General features: G+C 39.8%; 2 protein-coding genes and 1 long non-coding RNA gene across 5 annotated transcripts; 2 read left to right on the plus strand and 1 right to left on the minus strand.

The window, feature by feature from the left end:
• Positions 1–428: 428 nt before the first annotated feature.
• LOC137199963 (uncharacterized) lies at positions 429–6,160 on the minus strand. The gene is made up of 3 exons (XR_010931891.1): positions 6,071–6,160; positions 4,452–4,577; positions 429–2,106 (listed from the first exon to the last, which is right to left on the minus strand). It is a non-coding gene; the product is annotated as an uncharacterized lncRNA (long non-coding RNA).
• Positions 6,161–6,199: 39 nt separating this feature from the next.
• On the plus strand, positions 6,200–9,107 carry LOC137199962 (rho-related GTP-binding protein RhoV-like). 3 transcript variants are annotated; one of them, XM_067614610.1, is made up of 6 exons: positions 6,200–6,256; positions 6,595–6,701; positions 7,078–7,139; positions 7,966–8,164; positions 8,249–8,307; positions 8,385–9,107. In XM_067614610.1, exons 4-6 carry the CDS (start codon positions 7,999–8,001, stop codon positions 8,832–8,834), a joined length of 675 nt encoding a protein of 224 aa, XP_067470711.1. In that variant the 5' UTR covers positions 6,200–6,256; positions 6,595–6,701; positions 7,078–7,139; positions 7,966–7,998; the 3' UTR covers positions 8,835–9,107. The 3 variants fall into 3 exon arrangements, with proteins under 3 accessions (XP_067470711.1, XP_067470710.1, XP_067470709.1); XM_067614609.1 differs by lacking the exon at positions 7,078–7,139; XM_067614608.1 differs by lacking the exon at positions 7,078–7,139 and having other exon boundaries at positions 6,239–6,256; positions 7,875–8,164.
• Positions 9,108–10,268: 1,161 nt separating this feature from the next.
• Positions 10,269–20,705, plus strand: LOC137199353 (zinc finger FYVE domain-containing protein 1-like). The gene is made up of 11 exons (XM_067613590.1): positions 10,269–11,726; positions 11,821–12,325; positions 13,648–13,862; positions 14,028–14,134; positions 14,230–14,338; positions 14,474–14,571; positions 14,789–14,906; positions 15,034–15,204; positions 15,424–15,604; positions 15,730–15,843; positions 18,321–20,705. Exons 1-11 carry the CDS (start codon positions 11,217–11,219, stop codon positions 18,551–18,553), a joined length of 2,361 nt encoding a protein of 786 aa, XP_067469691.1. The 5' UTR covers positions 10,269–11,216; the 3' UTR covers positions 18,554–20,705.
• Positions 20,706–21,094: the final 389 nt, after the last annotated feature.

The raw sequence follows: 21,094 nt of genomic DNA on the forward strand, positions 1-21,094 counted from the left end.
TGTTCTCATGTTAATCAGCCAATTGCGGCAGAGTTTCCTGTTTAAATAGATTCTAATCGTGCTCTGCAAGAACATATGCTGCTGTGTGGATTGATGTGGAGCCAATTGAAACTAAAATAAGAAGAGAACACAGATGTTTCAAAGGCCAAAGGGTGAGACCCCTGTTGATATTGTTATCAGTTCCCTGTAATGCATCGGATCAAACATGATCTGATGCTGAGGCACTGATGTGAATTTGTATTTGCATGTAGAATCATCATGACTTGAATAGCTTCTGAGGTCTAGGATTGTTTTTCATGTAGATGGTCTTTCATTTGAAATAAAAATCTACTTCTGATAGGTAGATGGATAACAAAGCCACTGGCAAAACAAAATCTGTGTCATCTCATTTGACCTACTAAACAAGATTCAGGTTTTTCTCTTGCTCAATTACAGAGTGTCAGACAGCATTCCAGACTTGTGAAATCACCAGGTACATACACGTGAGGGCGATGATGACTAAAGATAAAAGCATAGAAACGGTTTACAGAGAGCTTCACAAAAAACCACAACATGAGATACTGAGTAAATGTCCTCAGTCTTGCACACATACTGTACATACAGGACTGGAACTGGATGACACATGTAAATTTCCGTTTTGTAAGATTTTTGTTTTTTATATTTATCTGCCTTTGACTTCTGCTAATTAGCTGCTCTTGACTGGTTTGTTACTATGTTTGTTATTATTTAATTATTCTTAATAGAATAGTTCGACATTTTGGGAAATAGGCTTATTTCCTTTCTTGCAAAAAGATGAAGATCAATAGATACAGTACCACTCTTGTAGCCAGCCAGCCAGTTAGCTTAGCTTAGCATAAAGACTGGAAACAGTGGAAAATAGCTTGTCTGGTTTGGTCCAAAGGTAAAAAAAAAAAAAATCCATCCACCAGCACCTCTAAATCGTACCAATAAACATGTGATATCCCTTTGTTTAATAAAAGGAAATGACTGCTAAGAAATACTCCAGCATGTAGTGCCCCGTTAATCCACATTTAGTTTTCACACTTTGGTTTTTGTTCAGATTAAACAAATGTGTTACAAGTGTGTTAATTAGTGAGCTTTAGAGGTGCTGGTAGGCAGACTTTGTTACCTTCAGATAGAGCCAAGCTAGCTGTTTCCCCCTGTTTCCAGTCCTTGTGCTAAGCTAAGCTAACCAGCTGCTGGCAGTAGCTTCATACTGTATTTCCTGTGCAGACATGCAAGTGTCATTACAACATTAAGATTAGGTATGAAGTTTCAGCCTGATATAGTCAGACTGAATTGCCACTTTCTTTCACTTCATTCATTCAATATCAGTATTCATTATTATGGGAATCTCTCAATAAATTAATAACTGTAAGAGTGAAATTCAGTGGGAGTGAAAATCAGTTTCTACACAAGACCATATATAGCTCATGCCCTTTAAAGCCCCAGAAAACATGGTTTCAAATCTTAAGCCTTTCTTTGTGAAATTATTAGTCATAACTAAATGTACAGCAATCAAAGTTAAATTTTGAGGGACAAAACTTTCCACTTATTTCTTAAGGGTTTAACGCCCAGATACAATCTCTTTTGTCACAACTGTGTGGTTATGGGTTGATCGGATATGATTCACAGAGATGTGATAACACACACAATTAACCACACAAACACATTTTGTCATCACATTTTGATTTTGATCTTGCTAAATTCTTCCACAGAAGTACATGACCTCACCTTTTTTCCAAATTAGCTGCACCCTCTTCAAACTGGTGAGAAGAGCACAAATAAAACAAATGCAAATCTCTCATGTGAAATTATCAAAACTGTTCCAACTTCAGCAAATCAAAATCCATGTGGGACCCATCCCTCACAGTAAAAAGCTGATTAAGAGAATATGTTTTCAGGGCCTTTTAATGTGTGTTAAATCAATCAATTTATTAATTTGAATCTATATTCCCATGGTCACAGTCACATGGCACATCAGTTGAAGGATACTTGACAGTTTTGGAGCAGGCTCTGCTGTATATCCCACAAGGGACAGAGGACAGACCCCCTGTGATGCTCTCTGGAGGGTAAAGTGGGATTAGTCCCTCTGCTCCTGGACCCCTGCCAGGGATTAATGGAGCAGGAGTAACTAAATTGACGGGGATGCTTGCTGGCCAACAAAAGCTCATAAACACTTAGGCTTTACTTAGAAATTGGGACAGGCTGACTTACCCTAAGCTGGTTCAGTTCCAAATGATACAATACTGGTTATGAAATTAATTCAGATTAACTGCAAATGCCCTGATCCATCAAAAAAAGGCAAGGCAGTGTATCCTGATTCACACCATTACACCGTATTCACAGACGTACTTTATGCTTTCCTGTAGTAACTGGCCTCAAGTCAAGAATGTGAACAACAGGGGTCTGGTAGGAGGTAGATGGCAGGGGTGGGAAAGATCCACAGAGGACTGAATTCCCATGAATCATTTGGTGCATTGACCATAAGGTGCTAGAATTCGAGTTGACCTGAAAGAGGGCTGTATCCTGCTAATAAACTGTGGATATACAGGGTATGACACTCTTGTGGAGCAGAAACTCCACAACTCAAACAAGTCTGGGCAATATCAGGACAGAGTTATGCATTTTCTATCCATTCAAAATGCCTAAAAATGCTAGTGGCAATGATGGTCTGTTAGTCAGTCAGTTGGATGGTACACAACTTTCATCCTGACTGAAATATCTCCAGAGGTCCCCAGAGGATGAAGCCTAATCACTTTGGTGATCTCTGACTTTTTCTGTAGCATCATGAGCAGGTCAAAGTTTTCACTTATCCTGAAAAATATCTCAACAGCTACTTGATAATGTACACTCCTGTGTCTTATAGATTAATACGTCAACAATGAACTTTAACATCCCTGGTCTGAGTCTGGCAGGGGACTTTTGTGTCATGGTATTCCCCAGCTCTCCCTCATTTCCTGTCATCTCTCTACTGTTGCTATATACAGTAATAAAGGCATGGAAAACAAAATGTTGTACAAACACTCTTGATTCCCAGAAATGAATCCTTATGATTCTCTGACTGTTCCTGTAGCGCCACCACGAGGTTCACATTTGTGGTTTTGAGTAAAACGTCTCAACAACTACTGGAAGGATCAGCAGGATGGTACAGACATTCATGTCACCCTCAGGATGAATAATAATAACTTTGGTGATCCCTCAACCTTTGCTCTAGCGCCATCATCAGGTAACTTTTTATTTGTCCCAGTACTTTTGTCACACTAGGCTAACTTAAAGCACTGCCTTAATATAGCCTCACAAAGCTACAGTAGACTTTTGCTCTGATGGCATGCTGTGTAATTGTACTTGTCTGAAACGTGAAACTAGTTTGGGTTTTTCAGTTGCCCATTTTATGTGGTAAACCCATGAATGAACACAAGATGTCAAGTTAATCCATCACATTTGTTCTGTGTCAAATTCAAGCAAGCAGGTCAGGACCTTTAACATCAGGCTGCAGAGAGCACCAGATTAGATTAAGTTGAATACATGCACGGCAAGTGACAGTGTCCCCGCTGTAACCCTCAAGTCACACCTAGGGGCTAAAGGAGGAGGGGGAGAGCATTACCATTATATGAGGTCTCTTGTGTGTGATGGAAGCACCCATCCTGCTCTAATCCTCACCACTTAAGAGCCTAGCCAATATCTACTTAAAGAGACATTATGCAGGAAATGTTATGCAAATGGCTTGTTTATCACTCGATCTGTGTGTCAGCCACTTGTTTTGTGGTCTGTCTACAGTGTGTCATGTTGATCTCTAGCTTAGGGAGCAGCATAATCTTTTAACACCTATCTGACAGATTTCTCTATTGTTGTCAGATTTGGTATGAGGCAGGAAATCGAGTGAGTTAACTGTGTTTACTTTTTAACAATCAGAGAAGAGCAGCGGTTAATCTTATCTTTCAATAAATTCACAAGTGTCAGATAGTCATCACAAAAAATGTATGGAGTGGAATTGATATGGAAGTGTGCTGCGTGTATATTGGGGGCTCTCCTAAGCTGCACACATTGAGAGACCCTTACTAAGCAGATTACCTCCATAAATCTATGTCAGGATTGTTATAGAAATTTCTGCATGTCTAGTCATGCAAAGCAGCCACACGTTGCCGAGAGCGTGAGAATGCAGACACAAAACATGTTTATAGTGACAGATAGGCATCCCAGATGACTAGCTCCAGACACTGAGCCACTGTTAAAGCCATCAGTGCACTGCTGACATCTGCTGCACAACTTAAGGTACATGCAAAACTTCCAAACACATTTGCAATGAGTTGCATAGAGCTTGTATTTGCATTCGTAGCATTGCAGAGCAGCTCTCTGTTTGATGTGTGATGATAAAAGTGGCCGTTACAGGAAAAAGAATCTTTGGATGTAGAGATATTTAGAGACTGTTTCCTGTGTTTGACATTTACCTTGGAATAAGGAACAGCATTGTGAGTCACAGCTGTACAGAGGTGTAGCATGGGAGCCGAGCTGGCAACACGACGTGTGCCGGGGGGGGGGACCAGATGTTGTCCTCCTACCGTGGGGAATAAACTCTATCAGTCACACCGCAGGTGGTGGGAAAAAGGGGGAGAGAAAAGGAGAAGAGAACGAGTGAGTGAGAAACAACGGCAAACAGGAAGCAGAGACCTTACAACACAATGCTCGCAGGGTTTCCTGCAGGCTCAGACAGATAAGGAACAACACTTTGTTTAAAGCTGTATTTTCACCAGCAAACGTTTCCCGCTCTCTAAAACCACATCTTACAATGTTTGCACAATTCTTCTGCACTACAGCTGTGATAGTGTGGAGCAGAAAATGTGGATTGTGAGTACTTGAATTAAAAAAAATAAAAACCCTCAACCCTAATATCTCTAGACAACATAGCCATAGAAATGAGGTAAATAAATTCTATTTATAAAATCTAATTATCATCATTGTAGACCTTACATCAGGGGCCCAGCACAAGAAATGCAGGTGCATCAACTATGCAGCTTTTATCTTCACAAACCTAGTAGTCTAGTAAAAATATTTGTTTTTTTCTCCTGTTTGCACACTGGCCCCATGCAAAAGAGGCAACACAAGGTGTTGGTGTCTTGGTCCAAACGTGGTCTTTGTGCCACTGTGATTGGCATAGCTGTTTCCAACCAACACATTTGTGCACGGTGTGGTGCACTGGTCAGGGTTCCTGCATGCTGAGGGATGTCAAACAGGGTGCATAGTATGAACCTGTCATGCATTTTGCCCTCTCAGTCAAGTTCACCACTGGTAGGTGAAAAAGAAGCAGCTGGTGTCAACGTGCGTCACACAGGTAGTACATGTCTGTCTGCAGCCTTCCCCAGGCCAACAGCAGAGTTAGCAGTATCACAGACTGTGGTGCAACGGGAATCTGGTGTTTTATATTGGAAGAACAAAGGGAAAAATTCCATAAATAGACCAAAAAACTCTAAACATCATCATCATTATTATTATTATTGTGGTTATTATCATTATTATTGATATTAGTAGTAGTAGTAGTAGTATAGGAGTGTAGATTACACTCATATGAGGGGATGTTTATAATAATAAAGGGATTGTTAAGTGTCTGCTTTCCATAAATATAGCCTATTATTTCTGTGTATTTATGAACCCAGTCACCCTGAAAAAGACAGGATGAAACATGGCACATGAAGTTTCTGCTATAAACTGCAACTGGTGACAGTTTAACAATAACAGTACTCCCTCAGCTGTGCCCTTTGCCCTTTACATGGAGAGTAAAGCTGCCTCTGACTGCCTTCAGCAAATGTGCATTTATAGATTGAGCACACATGAACAATTCAACAAAGTGGCAAACTGGTCTTAAAAAAAATTTCTGTGATACTTAAGTGTTGAGATGTAATGTTTAAGGAGCATCAAACCTGAAAGTTGTGCTGACAAATGAAAATCCATCTTTTCTAAAACACAAAAAGTATCCCTGTCCACTTGAAAGACAACACAACATGTGCAACTATACATAATACATTTTAAATCTTACTTTTGCACTGGACATGTTTCAGCTTGTTTCACTCACCATCTCCATTGAAGAAACGTGGAAGATGTACTAATGCAGAATAAACTCTGTATGAGGTACAATGTGGGCGCAATGTCATGAGGAGCCGATGCTGGAGCAATAGCTCCCTCTGTGGACCAGAAACGGTATTACAGAAAAGTATTGCCAGAATTAATTCAGTACAGCTCAACAGAACGACTATATAAGGTAATATCATATAACATTTCAATTTTTCAATGACATTCTGTATGTTTAAGTATTTATTGTTGTCTCTAAGCCTGACTATACTGCAATCAACACTCTAAATGAAATGCATAGCTGCAAGACAAAACATTGAATTTAATGATTTAGATAAGCTTTATAAATTGCATTAACATTATTTTAATGAGTTGTGTTGACAAAATAATGTTGGTAATTACATCAACCTTATATTGTGTGTCATTTCAACTCAAATTTCTGCATTCATTGATTTAAAAAAAAATTCAATTTGTAGCAACTTAATGAAATTGGCTTGATTACTTAATTTCTCCTCACCTTGAGTGCAGGATTTCGAGTACCATCCCCCACCCACTTAACAAAATCACACAGTTCAGACTGTGAGGAGCTGTAGGCTGAACAAATATCACACAAGGATACAGAGGACATTTTCAAGGTGAGTATCATTTCATTTACAAACAAATTTTATTAAAGCAATGTCTTCGGGCATGTTCTCAATTGTGACAGCTAGCTACACCTGCTAACACACAACTTGATGGAATCTGCTACTACTACACATAGCTCATGCTAGTCATATTTAGCAGTGTAATCTGGCCCTCCAACCCTTTAGTTTAGCATGGCAGTGGACTAGAATGGTAAAGTTTTATTTGTGAAATCTGCTCAGCTAAGTAGGACGTTTCATTTGTGCAGTGGGGAGAAAAAATGTTTCAAAATTTGCTTATTCATGTAACCGTTAAGATTGTGTAATCTAAATTCAGCCACAGACACTTTTTGTTGTTTTTTTTAAAAAAATATCTTGTTCACATCGATAGTCTCGTAGTTCCACTGAAGCCAAGGACAAGAACACGGAAGAGTTTGAATCAGGCCTTGACAGGCTTGTGAAGAAAATTGCCATGATCTGTGATTGGTCCATCCCAGGATCTGACCACAAGACAGCAACATTGTGGTTAAGGGGACCAAGACCCTGGAGGGAAGGGATAATATATGCTTCGTATTTGAGCTGTCCCAAGGAACTTAAATGTCCTTTTAAAGTGTTTTAGAAGCTGTTCCTTGAACTTGATGGACAAAAGTCTTAAGAACAGTATTTTCTGAAGATTCCACTTGCTTTACAGCACAGTCGGGTTTTATTAAGATGATGTTGTTTTGTATTTTGAAGTCTACTGAGGAGGTTACCAAACTGATACTGTAATAGAAGAGAGGACAGAAGATACCATTTGAAATTTATCAGAAGTTGTCATAACTCAAAAAGCTTGATGCAAACTGTTGCCTTATTTTTTTTTTGGTTGAGCCAAAACATTTGTTTTCAGAGTGTAGTGTGTGCATATCCTTCTGAAAAAAGTCACATGGTCAATTTATCACACGAGAGTCCCACTTCTGAGGGTTAATTTAACATTTGCATATTTACAAACTTGCAAGATTTCAGTCAAAGTACTAATCTATAAAGCATGCTACTGTACTTTCTTTATCATATGGTATTTAAGGTCAAATCAGCTGACCTTTACCAGTGGTCTTAGTGGGAGTGACTATGTAAATCTGCATCAAAAGGAAACAGACAAAGTGTTGGGGGATCACTCATCTGATTGGGTGCCTTTTGTTCTTTCAAACTGAGGTGTCCCCCCTCCCTTTATTGGCACCAACGGGCCTGTGGAGAGGAAGACATCTTTTACAGTAATGCTGCACAACTGCATGGACTTTCACAGTGCTGGGATGATGGAAGGATAATATGAGGAAACATGGCGCAGGCCTGTCAGAGACACGATAAACCGAACAGACTGAGGGAAGAACTGAGCTGCATGCTGGTGGGTGATGGAGCAGTGGGGAAGACCAGCATGATTATCAGCTACATCTTCAATGGATACAACAGCGAGTATAGGCAAACAGCTTTTGATGTCTTCACTGGTAAGTGGGGGTTAATCTTTTTTAAAGCTCAACAACAGCTGGACTCAGTAAGAAAACTGATGTTTCTATCCAATTAACTTCCAGGTCTGGTTCATGTGAATGGAATTCAAACTCGTATCAAACTGATAGATACTGCTGGACAGGTAAATATCCCACATTATGATTTCTTAAACGAACCACAGATTCCTTTGTCCAGCTCTCACTATTTGATCTTTGACAGGAGGAATTTGGCCATCTTCGTTCTCTGTGCTATGCCCATGTGGACGTCTTCATCCTCTGCTTCAGCCTCGTCAACCCCGTCTCCTTTGACAATATCACTTCCAAATGGATCCCACAGATCCGCGCTGGCAACCCAACCTCACCCATAGTTCTGGTCGGAACTCAGTCAGATCTTCGCCACAATGTGGACGTCCTTATTCATCTGGACCAGCGGGGAGCCAAACCAGTGCACTTCAGCCAGGCCACAAGGCTAGCACGCAGGGTCAGGGCGCATGACTATGCGGAGTGTTCAGCTCTGACTCAACACAACCTCAAAGATGTGTTTGACTGTGCTATATTTGCTGCCATTAAGCACAAGCACACTGGCACAAAACCCCAAAAGCTCAACCTGATTAAACGTTTAAAGACTTTTTGTGATTGTGGATGGAGGAAAATACTCAGATTCATCTGACTGGAATGTAGAGAAATGATTGGCGTTTGTTGTTTTGGGGATTCTTTCTGTGCAGAATGTGGATGACATGACGACTTAAGTTCATTTAAAACCTGCTTGACATCCTACCTTAAGGTCCTGTGAGAAATACAACAATCAATGTACCAAATTCTGCACATTCTGTTCTTCTTATCTTGTCATTCTTGTTTTCATGTTTTGTTTGTTCGTATTGTTTTTTCATGTTTTTGTATGTGTGTTAAAATGTGTAATAAATGCACTATAGAATACATTTCATTTCAACTCTGTTTTCTTTGAATCTGTGTTTTGAGAGTTGCTTTGATTAATGAATCAGGAAACATCCAGTCTGAAGATCCTACAGTGGGAGATACTGTCAGTGGAGAAATGGAGGGAAAACTCAAAGTGCCATTTAGAACAAATGGTCACCTGCTGACACTTTGAAGTGCTAGTTTACAAGACAAAGGCCATTTAAATCCATCCTCTGTGCAAAAGCTTATGCTGAGGCGTGTTTCCAGCATTTACTTTCAAAATGCCTACCTTCATTTTCTTTGATAAAATGAGGGTCAAAAATCAAATTATGATTAATTAGTTTGCCAAAAAAATAGTGATTTCAAAAGAAACAATTTGATATACAGTATTCATTTAAATGTACAAAGACATTTGGAGCTATTTGCAGCACAAACTCACACCAAGAGAACTTAGATTATTTGAATTTTCAAGGAGGTCATCTCATCATTTGATATTTCTTATTAATTATTTATTCATATGCCTCAGAAGAATACAATACACTTCTACAAAAAACATGCATTACATACACAGTAGTGTTGAATATGTGGGTTTGCTTCTTTCTTTCATTTTGTCACTTGTAACAGTTAGTGGTATTTTATTATGTTGCAAGGCAGCAAAAGTCCAAGGGCTGGTTTGATAAATTTACCACTTCCCACAACTGTTTACATGCACATCACCCAGTCCTGCAGCGCTGCAGCGCTGCAGCTCTGCAGCCAACATTCAAGATTCAAAGACTTAATTGTCATATGCACAGAGGAACAAGTTAGGCATACCCTATGCAATGAAATTCTTACATTGCAGTCTGTAGGCATTGCCGTTAAAGAATATTAAAAAGGAGAAATAAAATAACTATCAGTTATATACAAAATAAAATAAATGTAATAATATATGTGTAAGCCACTGACAGATAAATATGTGAAATATGATTATGTAATTACGTTTTAAGGAAGTAATCGCTGAAAAGTTGAAGTCTTTCAGTAAAACCACAAAAAAGCCAAATTTTGTGAGAACATTACAACATTTTAGAAGCTGCTCAGAAATCATTGACTCAACTTGAGCGCCTCACTGGCTGACACTACGTTTCCCGTCATGCAACCGGCCTCACCCTCCCCTGACCCTGTGACTGAAAATAATCTGATCAGCTGATCTGACCTGGCAACAAAATAACGTAGCCAAAGAAACCTGCCAGGGAGGGGGCTGACGAACAAAAACAATGACACTGCTCGGACGGATTTAAAATACAGAAACACTTTTAAAGACTTTTTAAACGGAGTCGCGCGGATTTCCCTCCTGTTTTAAAGTGTCCGTGCGGATATCCGAGCTTTTGACATCGACTGGCTGTTGTTTTTGTTGATATGTTAACTCTGCAGTTCAGTTGACAGACTGGAGGCTAGCTGCTTTGGACGGCTATACACTGTTGGAGGTTGCTCGCTCACTAATTACGGCTTTTCTTTGGAAAAAGTTGAACCTGTCCGTCGAAACTAGCTAGCTAGAAGCAAAGCATTCCTGTTTGGACGCCAAACTACTTGCCGTTTTTGCCAGCGAGCTGCTGAGGGTCAGTTTGCTAGCTAGCCTGTTGTTAGCATCAACATTTGCACATTCATCTTTTCAGGGAGAGTTCATTGTCTCGGTTGGTTCTTGCTACCTGCACATATTTCTGTATTGTATTGTAGTTTTATTCGCTAACTTAAGGTGTATTTTATTTAATGCTGCATCCATTATCTAACTTTGATGTACAGACAAGCTAACTTGGTTGCAAAAAGACATAACTTAAGGAGACGGCGTTTCTTCTTTATTGCCTCACTGTTAGCTGGTTGTTGCACTGGCTAAATGTCATTAAAAAGTGTTTGAAATTTATGCTGCAAAAATTAATTTGTTAAATCGTATGTATTGTTGAGACTTTTTAGTTGTCACAGTCAGAGAATCACCAGCCTAGACACAATGCATCTGCTTTAAGTTGAATTATTGTATTCAGTGATTTCAGTATTATCGCATATTGTGCATTTTTCGTTTATTGCTATTGGAAATTGCTGGTGCTGTAGTCAAAGCTGCTCCAATAAGCACTACTCTGTATTAAAGTTAACGTTGTAAGAAACGATGAGTGGCCATGGCTCATCTTCAGAAAAGGGAGTCAATACTAGTCTAATATGTCAAGAGAGTTATGTCTGTGGTGGCTCTGAGGAGGCTGCATTTGAGTGTGATGAATGCAAAAGCTTGCAGTGTGTTCGTTGTGAGCTTGAGCTCCACAGCCAGGAGCTTCTCAAGAGCCATGAGCGGGTTCAGATAAGTCCAGGGCATGTCCCTTATTGTGACAACTGTAAAGGTGGTAACGGAGACAATGGCAAACGCCATAGGTCAGTGGTCCGCTGCCAGAACTGCAAAGTTAACTTGTGCCAAGACTGTCAGAAACGCACGCACAGTGGAGGCAACAAGAAGAAACACCAGCTCACATCTTATCCTCCACCACCAAAACCTGCCGAGGTCAGCTCTGTCCAGACATCTGTGCAGCCTGCTGTCCAAATAGCTGATGAGACCAGATCTCAGAAAGCAAAACTCCAGGAGAAGATATCTAGTTTTCTTCTGGTTGATGAGAATGAGGAAATGCAGGTATGTTGTGCAAAAGTGACACTTTTGCTTAGACTTCTAAATTTATTTTGATAACACATAACATCCCTTGCAAACTCTTCTTGTTCTTTCCCAGATAAAAGATGAAGCTGCATTTGTAAAGAGTCTGAATTGCACAGCTGACCAGCTGCTGAAGGTGGTGTCCATCTTTGGTAACACGGGAGAGGGCAAATCTCACACCCTGAACCACACATTCTTCATGGGCAGAGAGGTGTTCAAGACCTCTCCCACACAGGAGTCCTGTACGGTGGGTGTGTGGGCAGCGTTTGACCCCATCCATAATGTAGTGGTCATCGATACAGAGGGTCTGCTTGGGAACAGTTCCAAACAGGGCCAGAGAACCCGTCTCTTGCTCAAGGTGCTCGCCATCTCTGACCTCATCATCTACCGCACCCACGCCGACCGTCTCCACGATGACCTCTTCAAATTCCTCGGGGACGCCTCTGAGGCCTACTTGAAGCATTTCACTAAGGAATTGAAGGCCACGACGGCCCGCTGCGGCCTGGATGTCCCACTGTCCACCTTGGGCCCTGCTGTGGTGATCTTCCATGAAACAGTTCATACTAAGTTGCTCGGTTCAGGTATGTATTCAGGCAAAACATCTTAACAGGTCTGTTGCTAATAAGTCCTACTGTTGATGTGTGGAGTGTAATTACTTCATCTGTTACACAAATACTGGACAAGTCAAACCTTTAAATAGAATTTTATCTTGAAGCTTCCTTAGAGGAACAGCACATTGTGACTGTATCATAATAAAGCTTGTAGTCTGCATCACTATAAAGGATGAGTGGCAGGGCCTACAGGTTAAACAGAGATAATTACAGGAAAGCAAATATTAGCTTGCTGTGTTTCTGGGGGTAGCAATCAGCATTGCAACTTTTTGAGAAAGGTGTAAACATTACTTTTTGGGCTAAAAAGAAAACTGTGCATTCAGTGTCTGAAGTCAAAAATGACACATATTTACGGCTGCAGTCAAATACTTGAATGGCCATACCTGTTATTTTGCATATTTTAGTCCTGTTGCTGCAGTCGTACTTCATGTTACCTTCCACCTCTTTCCAGTGGATGCTTTAGTCATTCCAGGTTTTTAAATAACTTCCAGGCAGCCAGTGTTTTCTATTTATTTTGCTACAGAGTGAGAATAGACTTGCAGAGACTAGTGAGCATCACGCCTGTTTTTTATTGTTATCCGAGTTACATTTATCGCTGCTGTTGTAAATGCAAGTTATTTTTAAAAAGCCTGTGCTGTGACACGCCCCGGGAGCATGCTAGTCAAGACGCATGCCACATAACTACAACATATGTGGTCTGATTCCAGTGACGCGCCTTTGTTGCTTATCATTCTCTGTGTCTCTCTCTCTCCCCCAGTTTCCTGTCATCTCTCTACTGTCATTATTTGATAAAAGCATAGAATGCCCAAAAAATACATATTAAAATAAAGTTTGCACAAAACCTGATATTCAGTGTGATGCATTACCTAACCCAAATAAGTTTCAAGTCTCTTAAAACAGATTTTCACACCATACAGAAATATATGGAAACAAAAACACATTTAAGATACATTAGGACCTTGGAATGTAAAGTATACATGATTTGTAGTGAATCCACTAAAACATGAAGGAATACTGGTGTGAGCCTTCAAGACTTGGGACAACAAACTTAATGCAAATGAAAGAACTACATTTTAAGCTTTATTAAGTATGCTCGGCTGATGCTTTACACTTTTATATTTCAGGAACATGTGGTATTTAGCTCTCACATATCATAACGGATACTCTGAATCACAACATTTTTAGAATTGTGTTGTATCTGATGTACTGATAGATATATGCTAATGGATTATTTACAGTGTATTCAGATTACAATCCATGGTAACCTCTCTATCTGTGTTTTGTTTTTCTAGAGAAGTCATCCGAGTCAGTAGATCGGCTGCTTTTGGAGCGCTTCAGGAAGCTTTCTCGTTTCCCAGAGGCCTTCAGCTCTGTCCAGTACTGGGGCACACAGACTCTGAGCCCCCCTACTGACTTTCTTGGCCTGCAGAGTAAACTGGAGCAGCTCCTTGATAACAACGCCACTCGTTCCCCACGCACCCCTGTGGTCATCTTCAAAGCCCTGCAGGTAGGGCTGTATATTAAAATCAGCTACCTTCAAACATGCCTCAGACTGGCTGGCTATTATAAAGCCAATACTGAACTGAGGATGATTGTTTTTCAGTTTTTAATGCTCAAGGTTTAACTTTATTCATTTAATGTAATTATCTGCCGGTCCTTGATTTCCCTACAGGCATTAAGTGAGCGCTTCAATGGGGAAATTGGAGATGAGCTGGTAGCTCACAGCTGCTTCTTTCCTGATGAGTACTTCACTTGCTCCAGCTTGTGCCTCAGTTGTGGGTCAGTACCTATTAAATTTTTAAAAATGTTTTGCTTAATTATCTCTCTGTCAATCTCTTGCTGACTTTAATTCTGATTTATAACTTAAATCTCAGATCCGGTTGCAAGAACAGCATGAACCACTTAGCAGAAGGAATGTGCCATGAGGCGAAGCATCGTTGTCGTTATTCTGTTCAGTACGATAATCGCATTTACACCTGTAAGGTAAGCACAGAGGTTCACGTATGTTGCTAAGATAGAATTGAGCATTCACTCTTCACTACCAGTTCCGCTGTTATTACTCATTTCCCTTGACTGACGAATGTAAAGGTAAAATCATTGTGTGTTGCGTCACCTCAGGCTTGCTATGAAGGGGGGAAGGAAGTGCTAGTTGTCCCAAAGACCTCGGCGTCCTCAGACTCTCCATGGATGGGTCTTGCCAAATATGCCTGGTCTGGGTGAGTAGTAGGGGAATGACCTGCGGGGTCAGGGCGTAACTGGGCTTGGGTTAGGCTTATGTTACCTTTACACAGCCTAATTTTAGCACTGGTGTTCCAGACACTGACCTAAAATCACACAAACCTACATATCCTTCAGCTACCACATACAAATGTATGACATTTGTATTTTCACAGAGACTAAGTTGTACATTTGCATTTATTTATGTATGTTCAGGTATGTTATTGAATGTCCCAACTGTGGAGTGATCTATCGGAGCCGTCAGTATTGGTATGGGAACCAGGACCCTGTGGATACAGTTGTTCGCACTGAGATCCAGCATGTATGGCCAGGGGTAAGAGAAACAAGCTTCTCAGTCTAATTATTTGATATAGGCTGTAATTGCCTTATTATCTATAATAGGGCAGACCTAGAATTATCTACCTTTTTTATGGTAAAAATTCAGTCTCTGCTTTTTGCAGTCGGATGGCTTTTTAAAGGACAATAGCAATGCAGCACAGCGTCTTTTGGATGGAGTCAACTTGGTAGCCCAGTCTGTGTCAGAGCTCAGTGTCAAGCCTGCCAAGGCCGTCACCTCTTGGCTGACAGATCAGATCGCCCCAGCCTACTGGAAACCCAACTCCCTCATCTTGGTGAGTGACACACACAACCCCGCCCTCAGCCACCCACCACCAACAGCCAAGTCAACACTTTTGTGTCCTGAGTGATGTTTACTGTCTGTGGTGTTCTGTGCCTATTACACAATCTATGTTTGCCAGTCACAAGATAAAACTTGGACAGACACAGTATGCGTTCTAGCTCAGCTCTGGTCAATAACAACCTGTATTGTTATTGTTTTTGTCTTGCACAAGGTGTGCCATAAGTGTCACACAGTCTTCCAGGACAACGACACCAAACATCACTGCCGTGCCTGTGGAGAGGGTTTCTGCGATGGCTGCTCTTCCAAAGCTGCACCCGTCCCTGAGAGAGGCTGGGGTCTTGCCCCTGTCAGAGTCTGTGACATCTGCTTCGAGCAGAGAGCTTCATACGCAGGTACACACACTCTCAGTAATGCCAAATGTCCCCCGTTGTTCCCCTGTGTGTGTGTGTGTGTGTCATGAAGCCATTTAACATTTGGGTGAGCTGTAACTTTAGCAAGGGTTTTTGTCCTTATGCAGAGCTACTGGAGGCAGAGCTTGAGGAGGAAGAAGGTGGAACTCTTGCCAGAAAGGTCGGAGAGGCGGTGACCAACACCATAGGGGTTGTAGTCACTGCTATTGACATCCCACTCGGTGAGTGTTGCCCAAATCAAAACCTAAAGGGAATTGTTATGTAACAGGAACAAATGACCCAGTAAATGTGAGTGTATGGACACATTGCCCTCTGGTGGCAGAGGTGTACCATTCTTATTTACAGTAGGAAAGAAAAACAGGAAGGTCTTATTTCTAGTATGAACTTTCAAAGATGTAACGCAGAAGTCTAGCCAGCAAAGCCTCCCTTATAAGGAAAATGAGGTGCCCTAATGGCCTACTTGTAAAAGAGCTTGTAGCTCACAGGTCTCTGCTCACTCACTGCAAATCTGTCAAATGTCACAGATATTTCAAGGAAAATAAATTACCTATCATATGACTAACCTGGAAAAATAATCCAAATTAAGAGATTGATTTCCAGCCTGTTTGGTGATGATACAAGAGACTCACATGAATGACAAATGATATATTTCATATATATTTCATATATTTGCTAAAAACCGGAATTCTTCTACACACGCTGGCTATAGAAAGTAAAACTTCCTCGAGCAAACTCTTCAGGATGCTCCAGTGGCAGCACTTCATGTACAAGTGCTCTGCTATCTAATGTTTAACATAGACTTCCAGTTCTTGTATCTATTGCTCAGTGTTAATTAGTTGTTAGTAGATGACTAGTTACATTCTTCTCAAATGTGTGTTGTAAACTCACTGTTGTACATTTTTTTAAGAGTCAATGACCTGAATGTTTAGAGGTTGCTTTTACAGGACATATTATACGTCTGTACATATTTCTCAGTAATTGTACACCGCAGTACTCTCAGTTGCTTCTGTACCATCTCCACTCACATAGAGAATGCACTTTGTCTTAAAGAAAATTTTTATAACTGCCTATCTGACACATTTCTATTGAGTAAATGTGTATTACATTGAGAAAAAGAGGTCTGTTCCACTCACATGCAAATCACAAATCATAGCCCTTATTTCAGGTTGTTTCATCCATGTTTTTATCATATTTGGAAAACCTCAAAAAACAGTTTGTTTAATCTGGAGCCTAAATAGTATGATCATTATACTGCTATGTAAGGTTACTATAGTTCTATATTTACTGCTAATGGGTGTGGATGAATACATTTTTGATAACCTGATATCCTGCTGAAAACTTCTCCATGTCCAACACCACCCCAAAAATACCACAGAGCAACGTCTGCTCCAATCACAACACAATTAGTCGATTTATTTCCAAATCTTGTTTCCAGGTGATGTTCATTTTGTCAGCTATTTTTTAAATTTTAGTTTTAGTCTTGTGTCAAATGTCCTTGTTAGTTTTTATCATATTTAGTCAACCTTATCATAATTAGTCAGTGTAATTATTTTAGTATAGTTTTAGGCAATGAAAACTGTTGACATTTATTCTTTATTAGTCGTCAGATTATACTGAACATTTCAATCAGTCTAGTTTAGCCAAAGCCAATCATTTTTGTCATTTAAGTTAAACTTATTTCACATAAGATTTTATCTGATTATCTGATGAAAAACACAGGTTGAATAATTAAGAATGCAGCTTTGCAGGAAGTGTCTGGTCTGATGGTATCAATTTAAGGAATAAACCCAGACATGGAACATATTCTGATTTACATATTTATTTTGAACCAACATGATTCAACAACTGGGTTTCTCATTACTGTGGTGGACTGCCACAGTTTAATTTGCCCCACTACAGTTTCACATCGGCATCCCCCCTCATATAACTGACACTTGTGACACCAACACGCGTGCGTGCGCGCATGCAAACACATACACACACACACTCACACAAACACACTAACGTGTAACCGACACTTGTGCTTACTGACACACACACTCTCTCTCTCTTTCTCTCATTCACACACACACACACTGTTCTAAACATTTTATTAATTTATGTATTTTCTTATCAAGTTATGCAACCCCACCCCTCTACTCCCCCATCAACTGCATAAATGACCGTTTAACCAACACATATATTCACTGCTCGTATTTAGAAAAAAAAACAGTCTATAATATTTTGTTTCCTCTTTTTTGTCAACAAAAATGAAGAGAAATGTTGATAAAGTTTAAATTTTTAAAACTACATCTTAGTCTCGTCTTTCTTCATCAACAGTATTGCATATTTATATAGTCACAGTTAGTCTTTAATGGTGTTGGTGCCGTCTCATCATCATCGTCTCATCTTAGTCATGGAAAAAAGGTCATTGACGAACATGTTTAGTCACAATTTTTCTTAACGATATTCACCATATACCAGAGCCAAGGCAGCTAAGAAAAGCAGGGTAGATAAAGCTAAAGTAAAGCGATACTGATTGAAGTTTAAATACTACAGTATAAAACTAGTATTTTGTCAGCAGGGATGGAGAGCACGATGGAGGTGGCACATACAAGTACATGTGTGAAATAAATATAAAAGACAAACTGTTATCTTACCACTAGAACCAGGACATGCCTGTTAATGTGTGTGTATTTATGCTATGTGTTGCCTTCAGGCCTAGTGAAAGACGCAGCCCGTCCTGCCTACTGGGTGCCTGATCAGGACATCCTGTCCTGCCACAACTGCCAGCGTGAGTTCACTGCCAAGCTGTCCAAGCATCACTGCCGTGCCTGTGGCCAAGGAGTGTGCGACGACTGCTCCCCGGAGCGTCGTCCGGTTCCATCGCGGGGCTGGGACCACCCCGTGCGCGTGTGCACCAGCTGCAACCAGAAACCTGGAGAACTTTAACAGGGACGGTCTTCCTTCCTCAGAGCACTAGAAAGAACCACTCACTCACTCAGCTCGCAGTCTGTCACTGCTATACCTCTGTTACTCAAATGGTTCCGTCTTGTTTCTGTGGAAAGGAAGTTTTTAGTCATATATACAGTTAAGATTTGGGATTTCAGAGTTCCTGTGGCCTTTGTAGAACAGCCAGAACATGTGAGTTACTTGACTGAGTGTGAAAACTACACTTCCACTCTGATTTAAACACTCAGAGTGAATATTTTAATTCTTATTGACACAAATCCCTAATTTTACGTTAAATAAGGCTGTTGAGCTATTTTTCTACTATCAGAAAATATGAAAAAAAAAAATGTATCATTTAAAGAATTCTAGTTAGTTGAGAACCCTGTGGGGCTGGTGTGATTAGTTTTCAGCAATTCTTATTATTGAGCATTGTTTCTCTGATGTCGTACGTGTAATGGCCAGGGGATATTTTTAATGCGTGCAGGTATAAGTGCAGGATCCATTGCATGCTGTATTGCAACATTTTAGTTTTTTGCACTAAGCCTTTTTCAGCTGTTATAGGCTGTTGCTTACCATGGCCAAAAACCAGATATCCTGATGATCAAGTAATCTGTCCCAAACTGAGTTAAAATCTACAGTCGGTCGGTCTAGATTTTGGATATCTGGTGTGCCAAAAAAATCATTCAGGTCACTGTGTCTGTGCTGGTATAATGTTTATATTTTACCATGTAATTTGTGGTTGTATGAAGACATAGAACTATGTTAGAGGAGTGTACATTTGAATTGTTAAAAAAAAAAAAATTATTTATGTATTGAAGAAAAAAAATAATACTTATTAGCACTCTGGCATGCATGACAGTCTGAGACATCCATGGCCTTTTACTTGTTCAGAGGGCGGTCTCTGAATAACCTCACTATCTCTTTTACCAAGCGGCATTTTGATGTATGTGTCATAAACTGTATGTATTTCATGTTCAAATTTTTATTTTATTGACACAACCACATTTGAGTTGTTTTCTAATATTTAGTGTTGCTGTCTGCTTTGGTGTTTTGAAAATTGTTTTTTTCAGAACCACAGAATATCCAAATTTGTCTCCAAACCAGTTTTACATATTGCATTCACGCCTCCAGGTCTCCGTAGGCACAATCTGACAGGATAAGGACTCATGACAAAGCTCAACTCATTGATATTCTGTTTCAGCTCTTCACAAAGCTTGTTTTTTTCCGTTATTTTTCATCCGTTATTGAGAGCTATTTTATCGTATTTTTGCCTGTTTTTTTTGTTTTGTTTTGCATTAGTTACGGCTATTTATATACTTTGTAGTGACTGTATGTGATTCACCATTTCTCTCTATATTTATTATTATTATTATTTTGTCTTTCAGCATTATACAACAAAAAAAAAAACGGATGCTCAAATGTGGCAGTGACAAGATATGGAACCATATTTAGTGACTGAAAGCTTTAATGAACTTTTTCAAAAGTATGTCTTGCATCATTACTAGTTTTATGTTACTGAGTAATGAGACTGTTACATCTGGATATCATACAAAGCACAAGGTGATGCCTTTAACACGTATGCTTGTATTTTATTGTTAAAAAGGAGAAAGGAAAAAAAAAAACGAAGGTCTTTGTCGATTGTAAGCTTTGTAGATAAAGTTAATTCTCCCTTTGCTCCTAACGTGGAACTTTTCGTTCTGATGTCTGGGAAGATGTTGTGTCTGCCTTGTCTCAAAATAGATTTATCTGTCTGAATGTTGCATCACACGTACACACACACACACCCTCGTCTGAGATTATAATATTGCACAGGATAGAATAGGAAATAGATCATTTCAGATTACATGTACTGGAGTCCATTCCCATGCAAATTTGTGAAGTCTGTTGCTTCAAATATCCTTTTCAGTGTTTGAGAATTACACTTTGTGATGTCCAGTTTTTGTTTTATTTGTTTTGTTTTGTTTTTCAATTAGCCTGGGTGCTATCATGAACACAATTTATCTACAGATTCCAAATCAAGCAGGAATGATTGATACCTTTTTAAACGGTTGGAAATGAACTTGAAAACTGTGATGCGTGGAAGATGTGTGGAAACCGGTGGAAGATTTGCATAAGATTAAAGTTGTATCAGCTCCCGTCTGTCAAAACATAATCTGGAATTGCCTCCATGTCTTTAATGTGAGTGTGTGTGTGTATGTGTGTGTTTAAATCTCCCAGTGTCAAACCACTTACTGTACTGTATGTGGGAGGACTAGATCGTGTGCATGCCTGTGTGTTATGCTCCTTGCTTCCACTCCTCTCCCAACACTGCAGCTTCAGATAAAGTGAGGGAAAATGATTTCCTTAGTGCTTATCGATGATGTTAAATGATTTATAATTATTTTAATAAATAATGAATACCAAGCTTCCATGTTGACATTCTGTGCTACTTGCACTGCGTTGGTTTTTAGTACACCAAATAGGGAATTGCTCTTGATATATATATCCAAGCTTTAGTAAGGGTCTCTTTAAAAGTGTTGTAATTCAGTTGTGTACAATATA

Source organism: Thunnus thynnus, chromosome 16 (genome assembly GCF_963924715.1).
Source record: "Thunnus thynnus chromosome 16, fThuThy2.1, whole genome shotgun sequence".
Lineage (NCBI taxonomy): Eukaryota > Metazoa > Chordata > Actinopteri > Scombriformes > Scombridae > Thunnus > Thunnus thynnus.

Excerpts from the sequence above, each read along its gene's own strand:
- LOC137199962 (XM_067614610.1), top strand. The coding sequence starts at position 7,999 with ATGGCGCAGGCCTGTCAGAGACACGATAAACCGAACAGACTGAGGGAA. Across the intron at positions 8,165-8,248 it reads AGCTTTTGATGTCTTCACTG|GTCTGGTTCATGTGAATGGA; the intron begins GTAAGTGGGGGT and ends ATTAACTTCCAG. Across the intron at positions 8,308-8,384 it reads TGATAGATACTGCTGGACAG|GAGGAATTTGGCCATCTTCG; the intron begins GTAAATATCCCA and ends GATCTTTGACAG.
- LOC137199353 (XM_067613590.1), top strand. The coding sequence starts at position 11,217 with ATGAGTGGCCATGGCTCATCTTCAGAAAAGGGAGTCAATACTAGTCTA. Across the intron at positions 13,863-14,027 it reads TCATCTTCAAAGCCCTGCAG|GCATTAAGTGAGCGCTTCAA; the intron begins GTAGGGCTGTAT and ends ATTTCCCTACAG. Across the intron at positions 14,572-14,788 it reads GCCAAATATGCCTGGTCTGG|GTATGTTATTGAATGTCCCA; the intron begins GTGAGTAGTAGG and ends ATGTATGTTCAG.